The 14,915-nt window shown below is 35.2% G+C and overlaps 1 protein-coding gene across 1 annotated transcript in view; it reads left to right on the forward strand.

The window, feature by feature from the left end:
- Positions 1 to 12,934, forward strand: part of TPO (thyroid peroxidase) — a 37,066-nt gene extending 24,132 nt beyond the window's left edge. Inside the window, 6 exon segments of the mRNA XM_030447579.1 lie at positions 4,049 to 4,307; positions 4,811 to 4,981; positions 6,396 to 6,633; positions 8,669 to 8,877; positions 9,397 to 9,567; positions 12,774 to 12,934. Of these exon segments, the coding sequence (XP_030303439.1) occupies positions 4,049 to 4,307; positions 4,811 to 4,981; positions 6,396 to 6,633; positions 8,669 to 8,877; positions 9,397 to 9,567; positions 12,774 to 12,934 (1,209 nt within the window).
- Positions 12,935 to 14,915: the final 1,981 nt, after the last annotated feature.

A 14,915-nucleotide genomic window follows, 5' to 3' on the forward strand; every position in this document is an offset into this window, starting at 1 on the left:
TGTTTTGTGCAAAAAAGAGATTTCTTCATTGACATTCACTAACTGAAATGAAACTATCTGGTTTTTTCTGATTATTCCTGATTTGACCTGAGAAAACATAATAAGGAGGGTTAGAATTCCTTTTTTATAACTGTCTGGAAGTAAAAATAGCTTAAATTTGTTCTCAAAAAAAAAAAAAAGGTCAGAAAAAAAACAGTAAAAAATGCTCAACTATGCAACTGCTACCAACTTAACATTTCTATTTGCTAGATATGTGGTTTGCAGGGTGTATTTTGATGCACACATGCTATACTTCCAGAGACCATTTCCCCAGTTGTGCCATTTGGATTGTGAAAGCAGGATGAAATGCAACTACTTAGAGTGATGTAGGAGTTTATTTTGAAGATCAATTTGAGTCAAGTTCTCTGACTATTTATAGCATCAAAGAAACATCTAGATCCCAGCTGTAGTTGGCAATTACCTATAGTTTTCAGAGTGTATATAGATGTTTTTACTTTCTTCCTTGTGTTCTACAGCTTGTGTTCTCTGAGCATCTTATATCCCTCCTCTGCCAAGATCCTAGGCTTGGGTTGAAAGTGGGTGTCTTCTAAGGTGACATACTTTAACTTCACTACAGTTGTTAGGTAAGAAAGATAAGGAATAGATAAGGAATAGATTTTATAAAGAGAATGTGTTGCAGACAGTCATAACAGTTAATAAAGAGTGTAATTCAGAACTAAAATAATGTGTTCATTATTAATCAAATATTGAACTATCATACAATCACCTTTTATTAAAAAGGGTGATTTTGGGGAGTTACCATCAGCTGTAAGGCCTTTGACCCTACAGTGGGAACTTTAAACCAAGTGTGCAAAGAGCATGAATGAGTTAAACATTATTGCTGTGTTTGGTTGTTTTTTATTATTTCTGCAATATTTCCCAAGTTCGGGAGCTTAATTTATTTTGTTCTTTATTATCTCAGTGAGACAGTATTCCTCTGCAGTTTTCTCCAACCAATGGCAAAGACAATTTGCCCTTTTGATCCTACTTATTCTATGATAGTTTAAATGTTTTTGTATTTTTTCTTCCAGCAGTTTTTTTTAAATTTCCCTTTTCCACTGATTGTACCCCATCCAGCCCTACTTTGGGACATACTGAAGTGGTTTTGGCAAGGAAAGTCTGCTGAATCTTATGTGCTGTGATATGAATTTCTGTATCCTCAGCCTCTTATTCAAATTTACTTTTAACATTGCCTGAAGGGAGTCCCAGCCAAGATGCTTTATGGGTTCATAAGTACACTTGGGAATTGTAATTGTGCCTTTTGAATAAGGATGTTGCCTTTCATACTAGCAGCCTGCTTAACTTTGAATAATACTGTATTTGCAGGTCAGGATTCAGTTACTTTTCTATGCACATTGCACATGTGATTCATTATATTATATAAAATCTGTACAAAGCATTTTCTGACAGTCCTGTAATTGCTCAGATGCTGTTTCTGTCCAGATACTTACCAAGTGATTTGTTGAATTGCTATCAAATCAGAATCTTATTTTCTCTGATATAACTACCTGAATAATATTTAAATGCTCTAAATTGCTCTGTTACTATCTGATCATATCAACTACTAAAGTAATTTAAATGCTGGACATACAGCTTAAAAGAGAGTGCCTAATTGTCATCATTTTTCACTGAATTATACCACTGAAACAATGACTGCTGTGAGACAGTAGAAATATTGACAGTATTGATGAAAATTAATTTCTTCACGAGGCTTCTCTGGAACTTGAAGATGAGGATATGAGGTGATGAATGTCTCCTAAGAGGAGCTTGGATAACCACTAATCTCATAAATGTCACAAAGAATTGAAACCACCCAGTATCCTGCAGGTTCACTCGTTACATCCACATAAATCCCTTGGCTGCTGCAAACACCTGAAATTTAACTTATTATACATAGGTAGACTCAAAGTACATTATAAATGGTAGAGCAGTTCACTATACTTATTTCCAGTTTCTCTTCCGTGTAGTCCCTTTCTGGCTTAGATTTTATTGGCATATTTTTAGCCAAGCACATTCCTCTGTCTCCACAGAAGAATCTCAGTTGTTGAAGGACTACTGTATTGAAAGAAACAATTATACTTATTTATGCCAAATACAAAAGGAAATAAATCTTTTAAATGGTTATCTCGAAACAGGGAGTGCATGAAAAAGACTTTTAGCCAGAATAAATAAATAAATTTTATGTTTGCCAGCTATTTACACCTTGTTTAAAACTTATAAATGTGTCCATTATGAGAACTGTAGGGAGCCTCTCCTTGACTTCATGCAAATTGAGGAAAGATATGCTCAGAAACAACACAAAGACTGAATGCTAAATACTGATGTACTTTGGATGTAGTTGCCTGTCAGACTCCAATCTGGCAGTATCATCTTCTGCCGCATTAGTAACATCTTGTTATGCAGCATCTTGTTACTAATACTTTTATGCATGTATTGCATAAAAATCAATACACTTGATGGAGCCTTCTTTAGCACAGAAAGTTTTCCTCAATCAGATGCTTCCTCTGGCAAAGGCAGGCATTAGACCCATTTATCACTTTTTTGCCTTGTCATTTGCATGTCTTGAAATAGCAGCCCCTCTGCCCCCACCAAGGAAACAAGAAATTAATTTCCTTCTGGAAAATGATAATTCTGAATTGCCCCTCTGTTCAGGGAATCTGTCCTTTATGAGCAGCTTGGCGTGGGCTTTCATTTACAATGAGCCAAAAAATGACAGTCATATCAGGATATCTGTGTCTGTGGCTAACCTAGTCATATTTAAATTATTTACTTGAAAAAACTAACTCTGAATCTAAAATTAGAAAGAACTTTTGTCTTACAAACAACTTTTTTGTGAAAATAGCCAAAGGCTAATTTCTCAAATGACAGTGTCAGTTTTAATTTCTAGCATTTATTTAGTTTTCTTCATATGTTGTATTAAAAGAGATGTAAAAGGAATTCTAACCTATTGTTTTTCAAATATTTTGTTCACTTCATAATGTAACTGGAAAACATGAAGAAGTTGTTAGCTCTGCCTTCTGAGAAAAGTCAGCACATTCTGGAGGGGTTTGCTTGTTTCTGTGCTGTGCCTAAACCTAAGATACAGTTTTTTCCATAGGGTCATTTCATGCCAAATAGCTTTTCAATATGCACTATATCAAGCTCAAAATACATTTGTCTGTATATTTTATTGCACATTTTATTGAATCTATAAGGTATTTTATTGAGTCCATTATGCTTCATATTCATCCCATTATACTTTATTGAGTTCAGTGTAATTTTTAACCTATAATGCTATTTCTTTTATTTGGTAGGTTAATCCATTTTCCCCCCTTATTTTTGGTCACGATTACTCATGTGGGTTTTTTGTGTGTGTGACTGTAACGCTGTTGCACAATAAAAGCATTTAACTGAAGTTGTTTATCAGCATTTTCATTTTTGAAGTGTATTTTCAGGAATCTATAAATTGGCCTGAGTTTAACATCTCTGCCAAGGGATTCTGGACACCAGTATTTTAAAGCCTGGTCAATATTTCAGATATTCAGTAAAGAGGATTTGTGTCACAAATATAAGTCTGAAAGTAAAATGTGTTCATATCCACAACCATTCTTGAAAGATTTGCTAGTAATTCATACTTATAGTGCCATTTTAGAAGGCATTTTAATTTTCACCATCACAATGAGAGCTTTAAATCTCATCATTTCTCTGGTGAGCTGTATTATCTCCATCTACTGGAAGTAAGCAACAGTGATTAGTGATAATCTCAGCTCAGGAGGCTTTGGTCTAGCTTTTATAGTAGGAGCTAGCAGGGGCCTGACTTTTGAACTGCACTTTGTGCCACTGATCCTCTCCAATCACTTATCTCCTTACTGTGAAAATAAGAATGATATTGGCTACCAGCTACCAATGCTCTTAGCCATGCCAAATGCTTGGGAATTGAGTGAAGAAAAAGGCATTTAACATGTGGGAATCGTTACTACTAATCTATAAAAGCACTAAATAATAAATGTCTCTTTTTCTCTTCTTTCAGATTATTACTTTAAGAGATTACATTCCCAAAATCATTGGTCCAGATGCTTTTGATCTGTATATTGGCCTTTATACAGGTTATGATCCCACAGTGAATCCTACAGTTTCTAACATATTTTCAACAGCTGCTTTTCGTTTCGGTCATGCAACAATCCAGCCAATAGTAAGAAGATTGAATGCACAGTACTTAGATGATCCAGAGCTCCCAAATCTTTATTTGCATGAAGTTTTCTTTAGTCCCTGGAGGCTCATTAAAGAAGGTATGTTTTATTTAACCTGAGGCTTTTTGTTTGGTTCAGTATATTGTAATTTTTTTAGAAGTTGCTTATTTTGCATTGAGAATAGGAACATTAATTACATCACTGACTGAAGTTTAAATGGGTTCCATAGTATTAACATGAACTGGAACAATTTTCTGAGTTAAACAGTTCTCTAAATCAGGCAAAAGTTATTACCCAGATTAAATGAGTCTGGTAGATTGACAGTATATTGATGATTGATAATGACGATATTTCATATATTTCTTTGTGGAGGAATGTACTATCGGGTTGTGAATTTTTTTTACACGTGAAGAAACAGGTGGAGCCTTTTTGTATCACTATTACTTTAATTTTAACCTGCAGCATATTTCTGCATATATTTGAATGTAAAAGCCTCTGACCAATGTTTAAAAAAATAATAGCATACGTGCATTGACATTTGTTAAGAAAGATGTAATATTTTATACATACACTGTAACAATATATTATTTTTGTATTTAAAGGAGGCTTGGATCCTTTGCTAAGAGGTCTTCTGGCACATTCAGCAAAACTGCAGGTGCAAGATCAACTACTGAATGAGGAATTAACAGAAAAACTGTTTGTGTTGTCCAATAAAGGTTCACTTGATTTAGCATCGTTGAATTTGCAGCGTGGCCGTGATCACGGACTCCCAGGTTTATTGACTTTTCTTGAATTTTCTCCCAGTTAGTAACTGAACTGTAACTGAGTATATTTGGGATATAATAGCAGCCTTTTAAATAATATCTTTAGTAATCAGAAAAGTAACTTAAGCCTCTTTTAATACATAAGTGGATAATATATTTTATTTCAATAGAAACAAAATATTCCCCAACATTTGAAATTTAAAAAACTATTAAGCCTGGAATCTGGAAGAACAGTGCTTTTGTGTGGATCCTGGTGTGCTTGATGTAAATACCTGAGGCTTACTCATACTAGAATTAGCCCAAGAGGAATGGGTTTTCTGCCTGAAGCATCTACTTGCCATTGATAGGCTGTCCCCATCCTGTGGAACAGGTCAACTTAGACACAATGTCATAGACCCTATCAAGCATAGATGTCTCCACAAGTGGTGTAGATGGCTTCTTTTGGTGTAATACTTGTTCTTAGTGTCTCTTTTTTCCATTAGATTTCTTACTCCAGTCAGCCCAATTCACACTGAACAGCCAAGGATTGTTAGTGATCAGGACACGGATGTACTGGTTTAGATGAAGGCTACTGCACCTTAGTTCAAATTGATCAGCTCTTTAAATACACAGTAGGTTCCCAGTTCTGTGTGAAAACGTTTTACAAACAGGACACTAGTTCTGGTGGAGAGGCAGCAACCCTCAGCATGACAGACAGGCCTCCTCTTTTCTGTTTCTAAAACTGTCTTGGCCCCTTCTTGATCAGAATGTTTGTCTGCATGAATAAGGAACAAACCTGGCTGCCCTTATACACCCTGAACTGATGTCCCACCCATGGTGGTAGGACTGACTGATTGTCAAAGGGCATTATGTCCCTGGGTGACAACCATGTCAATTTATCCTGTGCAACTCTGCACATAGAAGTACACAAATTGTTGGCTCTGGATAGTAGAAATGAAGCCTGACTCTGGCCTGGAGTTTAAAGCTCTCAGCTACATGAGGGCAAAAATGGAAGTTTGATCTTTGAGACATGCTGTAGGATAGTCTCCTTAGTAAAGTTCTTCAGTTACTAACTTAATTCAGGTTACTTTTTGCCCTCTTTTTGGTTAACTTCTGTATTCCTAGTCTGAAAATCAAGACTTGCATGCTCCTATTATCTACTATCATGTTTTCAATTGTTTAAATATGGGAGAATTGGTTTAAACCTTTACTTTCCTTCATGATAATAATGCAATAATTGCATATCTTGTAGTTTCAGATTCTGCTATCATTTCTCCTGTCAATTCAACCAATAATAATAGTAATAATATTTAGCCATATTTTTAGCCATAACTGTCTATGGTTATGATTAAGGTTGTCATACTCTAATGCTTATAAATTTATTAATTTCATATATCATGTTTAACTGCCAAGTCTAATCTTCCTTTTAACATAATATTTACAGGTTATAATGACTGGCGAGAATTCTGTGGCTTACCAAAACTGGAAACTCAAACTGACCTGAACACAGTAATAAATAATCACAATGTCACTGAAAAGATCATGGAATTGTACCATAATCCTAGCAATATTGATGTTTGGCTTGGTGGTCTGGTAGAGGAATTTCTTCCAGGTGCTAGAACTGGTCCCCTGTTTGCATGTCTAATTGGGAAGCAAATGAAAGCATTAAGGGATGGTGATCGGTGAGTTTACTCATGCTGTTAAATTATTCGTGCAATACATAGAAGCAATGGAGGTTTTACATATATATGGAAATGCTCTAAGAAAGGAAAATAACATGATGCCTAAGCAGGTTTTAAACAAATTATTCCCTGCCACTTCCATGTTTTTAGCTTCACTCCTTCAGTTTGTTTGGATGAACTTCTACTTATCCATCTTTGGTCTGTATATAATTTCAGTTTCAGATGACATAGAGATTGAATTGAGATGCCCAAGTTTGCATTCCCAGTGGAAATGCAAGTTGCCATCAGCAGTTACTTGTGCCAGAGGCAGGTAACATTTGTGTGGGTGGATGTGGTTCTGTTCAGGCTTTAGCTATCCCTGAGGGCTGCACTGGGCTCACAGTCCTTGACTGGAAGAACCTCAAGGTTTTCCATGGCAACCAGAGCACTCAGAAGGGATAGCCAGAGAGCTGTAATCAAAACACCACATACCTTGTGTTATGTGAACTGGGACTACAGAGCACTCCCAGAATCACCTCAGCAGACACAGCATAGTATGACCTCTCACATAACTCCAACACAGCTACCACCAGGATCTTATGCCAGTTCAATCCTTTACACATGAAAGGCAGGAGAAAGGCAGCTTCAGGTCACAAAGGGGTGTAAGATACAGTTTGTATCTTGCTTCTGCTCCTGAGGTAGTTATAAACCAATCTTTTATTACATTTCCATCATGCATTTGTGGCAGTAATTTTGAAGCTTGTGAGAAGACTAATTTTAAAGTGCTCACACAATGCTAGCAGTAGTGTTTTAAGTACCCCTAGTCTTTACACTAACCTTTGAGCTCCTCTTATAAGTCACTGCAGCAGAAAGAAATCATTATGTAAATAAGCATCTGAGGCAGAATTTAAATATGAACTTTAAAAATGTTAGTTAGTTAGCTCACAGAAAAAAAAAAAAAGTAAAAAAAAAAGCAATATTAATCATAAAGGTGGTATCTTAGCATAAACTGTGTTGTCAACAAATATTCCACTCATCTGTGTTAAAAATGTGGCTGAAAGTCTTCTGATTCTTACAGGCATACTTGACCCTATATGGGGAAGGACATTCAGTTGAGGCCTTCCAGCCTTGTTTCCATTACTGAGTGCCTTATGATACTTCTTATTATTCATGTCTTATGATACTGCTAGCATTAATTAAGACTAAGCATAAGTTAACATTACCTTCAAATTGAGAAAAAGAGAGTTCTAACAATAGAAGGATGCCCCAAGTTCCTCCTACCATTCATTTCAGTGCCTTGCTAGATAGAGTGTTTGGCATTATCTATATCTACATTAGTAGCACTACATGCTTGTTAAATACCCTTATTGATATGTCAGTAAGTAAGGTTTTCTAAACATCTCTTCTAATGTACCTAAGTTCAGAAATCAACATTAAGTGGAATTTTTGACTGATTGAATTCCATCTTGATAACTTTAAAAACCTTTGTCTGTAATCTGGCAAAACAGGAAGGAATTTCTTTTTCCAATGTACAAAACTTCTTTTCTGTCTCTTCCAACTCTGAATCTTTTTCTGTTCTCAGGGTTTGCAATTGATGGGCAAAAATTCTGAATGTTGGTCTCTTGATACAGACCTGTTGGAGCAACCTTTGTTAGAGTAAACCCCTATATGTTGGAGAAACTAAAAATAATTGTCTCCCCAGACTTTCTCATTAGTGTAGATAAAATTGAATTTTGTGATGAAAGCAGGATAGATTTAAATGTACAGGAAAGGGGAAATGACAGGAGTAGGGAAGTTGTTTCGAGCAAAGTCTCTCGTGGCTTCGGTCATGGGAAAGGGCTTGAGAACCGACAAGGATATTTCATTCTCACATAAGCCTTTTTTGTGACTTTCAAGCTGGCTATATAAATCTGCAGATCATGACGTTTACTTCTAGCTGTAGCTGCCTACATTTTGCTGTAATTCTTATTTTTAGTCTTTACATAGGGTATCATGAAAGTAAGAATAATCAACTTTTAATTTGAACTTTTCAAAACGTTTCAATCAATCTTTCCAGATTTTGGTGGGAAAATGATAATGTTTTCACAGAAGCTCAAAAGCATGAACTCAAAAAACACTCATTGTCCCGAGTGATTTGTGACAATACAGGGATTTCTGAAGTACCAGCAGATGCCTTTCAACTTGGAAAGTTTCCAGAAGATTTCAAGCATTGTGACAATGTACCTGGGATGAATTTAGATGCTTGGCAAGAATTCTATCAAGAAGGTAATCTGGTAATACCACTCTTTTCTGACAAGGAGTGAGACTAATCAGCAGTTAAAGATTTTGGCTGTGGCAGGTTACTGGTTTTATGCAGATCTTTATTATTTCTACCACTTAGAGATGGGATCTAAGTCTTTCCTCCTCTCTCAACTTCCTCTGTAAAAAATATACTGTTTGCAAAATATACTGTTTGCCAACTTCATTCTGATAACATTAATGGCTTGTGAGATATCCAGACATTATGGCCTCAGAGGGAGGAGTTCCTAGAAAAAATATATTAACTAAGAATTCTGCAGAACATACTGTTAGAAAATAATACTAATTTTACAAGGGTTATAAGTCAAAGTTGAGGTGTTCCATATAAATTCTCATCCAGAAATGAACAATAAAATTATTCATCACTTTACAAAAATGTGAGTAATTTCACAGAAGTTAATTTATAGCAGTAATGGATAATAATGTGTTTTCAAAGATAAGGTGGTTATTTTTTAAAAGCTTGTAATACAGTCTTTTTATTTGTAGATGAAATATGTGAAACACCAGAGAGTGTGGAAAATGGTGATTTTGTATACTGTTCAGAATTTGGAAAATCTACAGTGTTTTATTCATGTCAGTATGGATTTCAGTTACAAGGAGAAGAGCAACTTACCTGCACGAGTAAAGGATGGAACTTCAAAGCACCTGTTTGCATAGGTACCTATGTTTTTGTAGTTGTTTCTGAATTTTCTAAAAGCTGAAGTCCAGCACAGCTTATCAGAAGTGAACTGCCTCTTATGATCTCTTGCAGTAAATCTTCAGGGTTTGTAGATACTTGATAACATGAAGTAATCCTCTCCCTGCCTGAGGATTGCTATCTCAATCTCTATCCATCCTGATCCTGCAATCAGGCTGAATATAGGAAAATGTGAAAAAAAATAAATTGCTAATTAGACAAAAATGAGTCAATTAGCAACTATTAGGAAAAAAGGAAGAGAATCAGAATTATACATTGATGCTTCTGACATTCCAAATGACAGCAAGACAAGCAGCTGTCACTGTCCTAGCATTGTTTCAATGGATACTCTAGCTACAAAATGAACTCAGCACCAATAATTCATGCACCATCCTAACCAACTAAACAAAAATGAAAAAGAAAAAAATACCGTTAGGTGAATGAGTGAAATAAAACAAATTAATTATCACTTGAGTTCCAACTTTCCTCCCCCAAATAGGTCATAAAGATTTGCCAGAAGAGTATTACTTCTGCAAGTCTAAAAGTAGATCAGGTGAAAAAAACATCAAGATGATATAGGCTTTCAACATTTCAGAAATATTTTCAGGAAAATAATTTTTTCTTATTTTAGTTATTCTTTTTCTTCTTCTTCTTCTTTCTTCCTTTTACCTTATTTTTTACTTATTTTTTACTTATTTTTTATTTATTTTTACTGTTGAATAGGATAGGATGGATAGGGCAGGATAGGATAGGATACGAAGAGAATATTTAATTACAGGACCTTCACACTTCACAGATCTGAAGGATGAATTCTCTTCACATTTCAAATATGTATGCTTGTCATGGTATATGCATATATATGTATGTATTTTTTTATTTATTTATATGCATATATGATCTCACTCAAACTCATATATAACCTCACTCAAACTGCTCAGCTTTGTAAGAACATGAGAGAAAATAAAGCCTGAAAGGCCATATTTAGGAAGATACTATGGATGGTGGTACGTTAATATGAATTGAAGTGCTGCAGCTGATCTGCAATAAGTATGAACTTCTTATCAATATGTCTATGACAGCAGAATAGAATGCTATTAATTCTAATTGTATAACTGGTATGGAAAAAGTCAAATGACATTTGCAGCCCTTTCCTTTATTCAAATCCTATTTATCCACCAAATTCCACCCACATAAATACCATATAAAAATAAAGTTGTTAAATGAATCATAATGAAATATTTTCAATAGATTAATGTTCTGGCAGCAAACTGAATAAATAAGTTATATGAATGAATCATTCCTCATCCTAGTTTCTTTCAATATGTTCATGAATGTAAACAAAAGACTGTATATCTGCTATAGGAAAACAAGCTGGTGCATAAATTAAATAAGCCATGCCTTTATTAGAAGAAAACCATCAAAACCCACTTATGCAGATGCTATTGAGTTTTACAGTGGAAAGCACTTTGCTCCATGCATGTCTGTGCAATGTGTTCTCATTCTTTTAAATGTTCAGCAAATTAGGACTAAGTCAAGTAATATAATGAGGAGGATAGAGCTTAGCATTTCTGCAGATGGTTTCAAATTATATGTTGCTCTGGAAAAGACAGAGTGGCCTGCTGGCAAAAGCATAGGAAACTGAGAGCTTTTAATTCCTGCTTACTAACTCTGGCTTTGACAAAATCATTTCTATTGATTCAGGAAGTAATTTAATGCTAGGCTAGGCTACCTTCCTTTATATTAAATGTTATCTTATTTCTTGTAGATAACTCTGTTTACTTTGGTTTAATAAAGTACTTCTCTCATTGAGTAGCAGGGTAGGATAGCAAGATCTGACATGCAGTATGTCATGATAGAAAAAAAATCGGCTAGTTATGGGTCTACAAATGCTGAATTACCCCACTTGAATTACAGTTCAGAGAAAGCTTTTGCAGGTTTTCCTTCCCAGATGATGATGACGCCAGTGGAGTTGACCCAAATTTTAGTCTTGAAGGGAGTAATGCTTATTCAAAAATCTTCATACTGAACAACAGATTGTTTTCTTGCTTCAGAGAGATTGTATGAGAGTGTTTCTTAAGGGGCTTGAAGTTTAAGATTATTCTTTGTATGATTAGTCTTTTGGCTGTCCCAGTTGATGGCCAGCTTTGGACACAGCTACCGCTTTGCATTAAAATTTAAGAAGGGATTAGTCTGGGTCCTGTTTCCAATGAGAGAATTCCCTAAGTGATCTGAGTGACAATGCTAAGTCAGTAAATTTCAGTTTCCAATACCAACCCCAAAAAGCTACTTAGCCTGAAGTGACAGATCAAATATGGCAGTGAGGAAGGGAAGGAAAGGAATATAACCAGAAAGAAGAAGACACTCAAGACTCATCTAGTTGCCCACAGGACCATGGACCAGAGACACTGAACAATCCAACAAATACTGTACAGACTTATGGGGGATTATGTAAAGCAGTGCTGGACAATTATATTTAGGCAACTGAATAAAGTCCTGCAAGTAAATGTTGCACAGAAAGAAGAAATATGCTGAACTAGGAAAAAGACTCCATTCTTTCCCTCAGTGAATACTTTTCGTACTGCACACAACACTGGCTCCAATTTTGTCTAAGGATGTGAGAGAGAAATCTCTTAAATGTCCTCAGGGACAATATGTTTATCTACTTTTCCCAATGGCTAATTGTTCATCTGCTCATCATTCTGTCACGAAATGATAATTTCACAAAATTTACATAGCATATAGAAACAACCATCTTTGCAGCAATACCACAGATTACTGTTGTAAATTTTCTATCCAAAGCTAACTTGAATCCTTGGCTCCTCAACATCATGCCTAGAAGTATATATAGACCCATAGAATTTTGGTAGATTTCTGAAACAAAATTTTCTTTTTTCATAATTTCCAGCTTAAAAACAGACAAAAAACAAAACAAACCAAAACACCAACCAAAAAAAAACCATACCAAAACCAAAACCAAAACAACCCACAACCCAAAACCAAAACAAAAAACCACAAAACTTTGTTCTTGGGACAGTAACAATGAACAACTTTGGCAGTATCTATACCTCATTGAAAGTGTACAATACCTTTCATTTATGCTTACTTGTTGAAGGTGCTTTTTTGAGAAGGTAGTAATCTTTTTCTGTGATTTATAATTATTATTGATCAGTGTGTATTCATTTTACAGACATCAATGAGTGTGAAAATGAAATTAATCCACCATGTTCTCCTTCTGCTAAATGTGTTAACACTAAAGGCAGCTACAAATGTCTCTGTAATGGTCCTTACAAGCTGGCAGAAGATGGAAGAACATGCATTGGTAATGCTTGTGAACCTACTGCTCATTAAAAATGTCTCTGTTCTGTTTTACAATGCTGTAAAAGTCATAAAACTGAGATTTATTGAAGAGCTGTTAACATATATAAAAAAAAATTCGACGCAGTCACGGGCATAAAGATGCAGCCAAATTCTGTAGAGCAAATGAAGGTGTTGAATAAAAAATACAGACACAAAAGTAAGTTTTTCATTTGCCATTCCTAGCATGTATAAGCTACCAAGTATTTCCTGACAGTGCCTGTGCAGGGGGGATCAGTTTGTCATAGTGAATGTCTAAATTCAGTCTGAATCTTAACTAAGTTCCATCTATTACATTCCAAAAGTACTAACCCCTTTAGTGCTAGCATAAATTATATATTTTCTTGATTTTTTTTCAGCTTTTCAGCATGCGTAGAATCTGTATTTGGACTTAAGGTTTAGATGGGGAGTATGAATGTAGTTGCTCACTGATGTCATGAGAAGAGCTGTCAAAAGCCTCATGAAAACCTGCAATCCAAACTCAAGTGGGTGGATATCTACTTTACCAAATCACCCAAATGAACTGAATTGGAACTGAGATGAGAGAGAAAGACTCTTATCAGACACAAAAAGAGGCAATGGGCACAAACTGAAAAACATAAAACAAAAAACTCCTTTTTTACTGTGAAGGTGGTCAAAAACTAAAGCAGAGAGGTTTTGGAGTCTCCATTATTGGAGATATTCAAATGTATTCAGTCCTGGTCAACATGCTGTAGCTGATCCTAATTCAGCACTGAGGTTTGAGAAGTTGATTTCCAAAGATCCCTTCCAACCCCGGTGATTCTTAGATTCTGTGATTAGATATGAGAAAAGGAGCAGTTTTCTAGCAATGTTTTACAAGGTTTCTCTGTAACCTGTGGTTCTTGAAATGCTCATGTGCACTGTCATTTCTCATTTCTATTGATAAAGAAATAATTAATGATCTACTTGACAGTAGATTTCTCCCAGAAATAATTTTAATAACAAGTGAAAGGAGAATATTGTCAACAGTCAACTGTGTTCTAGTTTGCCTCATTTCCATACTAAAAAAACCTCCTTGTATCACAAATACAAGTATAAAGCATCTCTGTGTTTTTACATCAGCTGTTATGAGTTTTGGTCAAGGTCATTGACAATGTTTTAGTTTTTTCATCTGTTTTTTGGGAGTTGTTTGTTTATTTGTTTGGATTTTGGAGATTTTTTTTCAGTTTAAAGAACATTATTCATAAGGCCCAACTAATTTCACCATATACTTAGAATGAGGTTTTGAGCTTTGGTAGGAAAGGCAGCTCAACACTCTAAAACAGGTTGATTACAACAAACAAGCAGCTGAAATTTAGCTATAAGAATTTGGAGATCTGCATTGCAGAGGAATTTTAAATTATGAGAGCACTTCATACTATTATGACCATTTCAATCTTTAAAACCAAAGTGCTCTTAAAATTGTGAAGAGCTCTAGTAATACTAGGCATTCACTACTGCAAATCTATATATCCTGCGATCCTGTTTTTATTGATGGAATTTATCAGTAGGCTTAAGGCTTTCTTTACTGAGGCTGAAGAATGTTTCTGATTCAGATGGAAACTTGTATAGGGTAACATTATTCAGGAAGTGAATTCATTGATTTGCCTCAAATGAAAGTTGTTCAGCCCTTACCACTTTGATCTATGGTTTGAATAAGTGTTAGAAGTTTAAAAAACCTTGAACACAGAAGTTCCAGCTTTCTATCCATTCATACTCTAACCACAAGAAAATGAACGTCATGTTGACCCACAGTGAAGTTATATATAATGTATGTGCTTTGCCTCCCCAGATGGAGTAGGCTAAAATTAATAATTTATGAAGGCTTAACCAAGGAACACAAATGTTTTCAGCTGAAGTGTATCATGTGATTGAATAATCCATATTCCTAACACCAGGACATTGGAAATAAGCTTGTGTTTATAAAAACTATTTTCTTTGTTGTGATCTCAAATTTTAAAAAGCTCTAGATGTA

This window comes from Calypte anna, chromosome 3, assembly GCF_003957555.1.
Source record: "Calypte anna isolate BGI_N300 chromosome 3, bCalAnn1_v1.p, whole genome shotgun sequence".
NCBI classification, from domain to species: domain Eukaryota; kingdom Metazoa; phylum Chordata; class Aves; order Apodiformes; family Trochilidae; genus Calypte; species Calypte anna.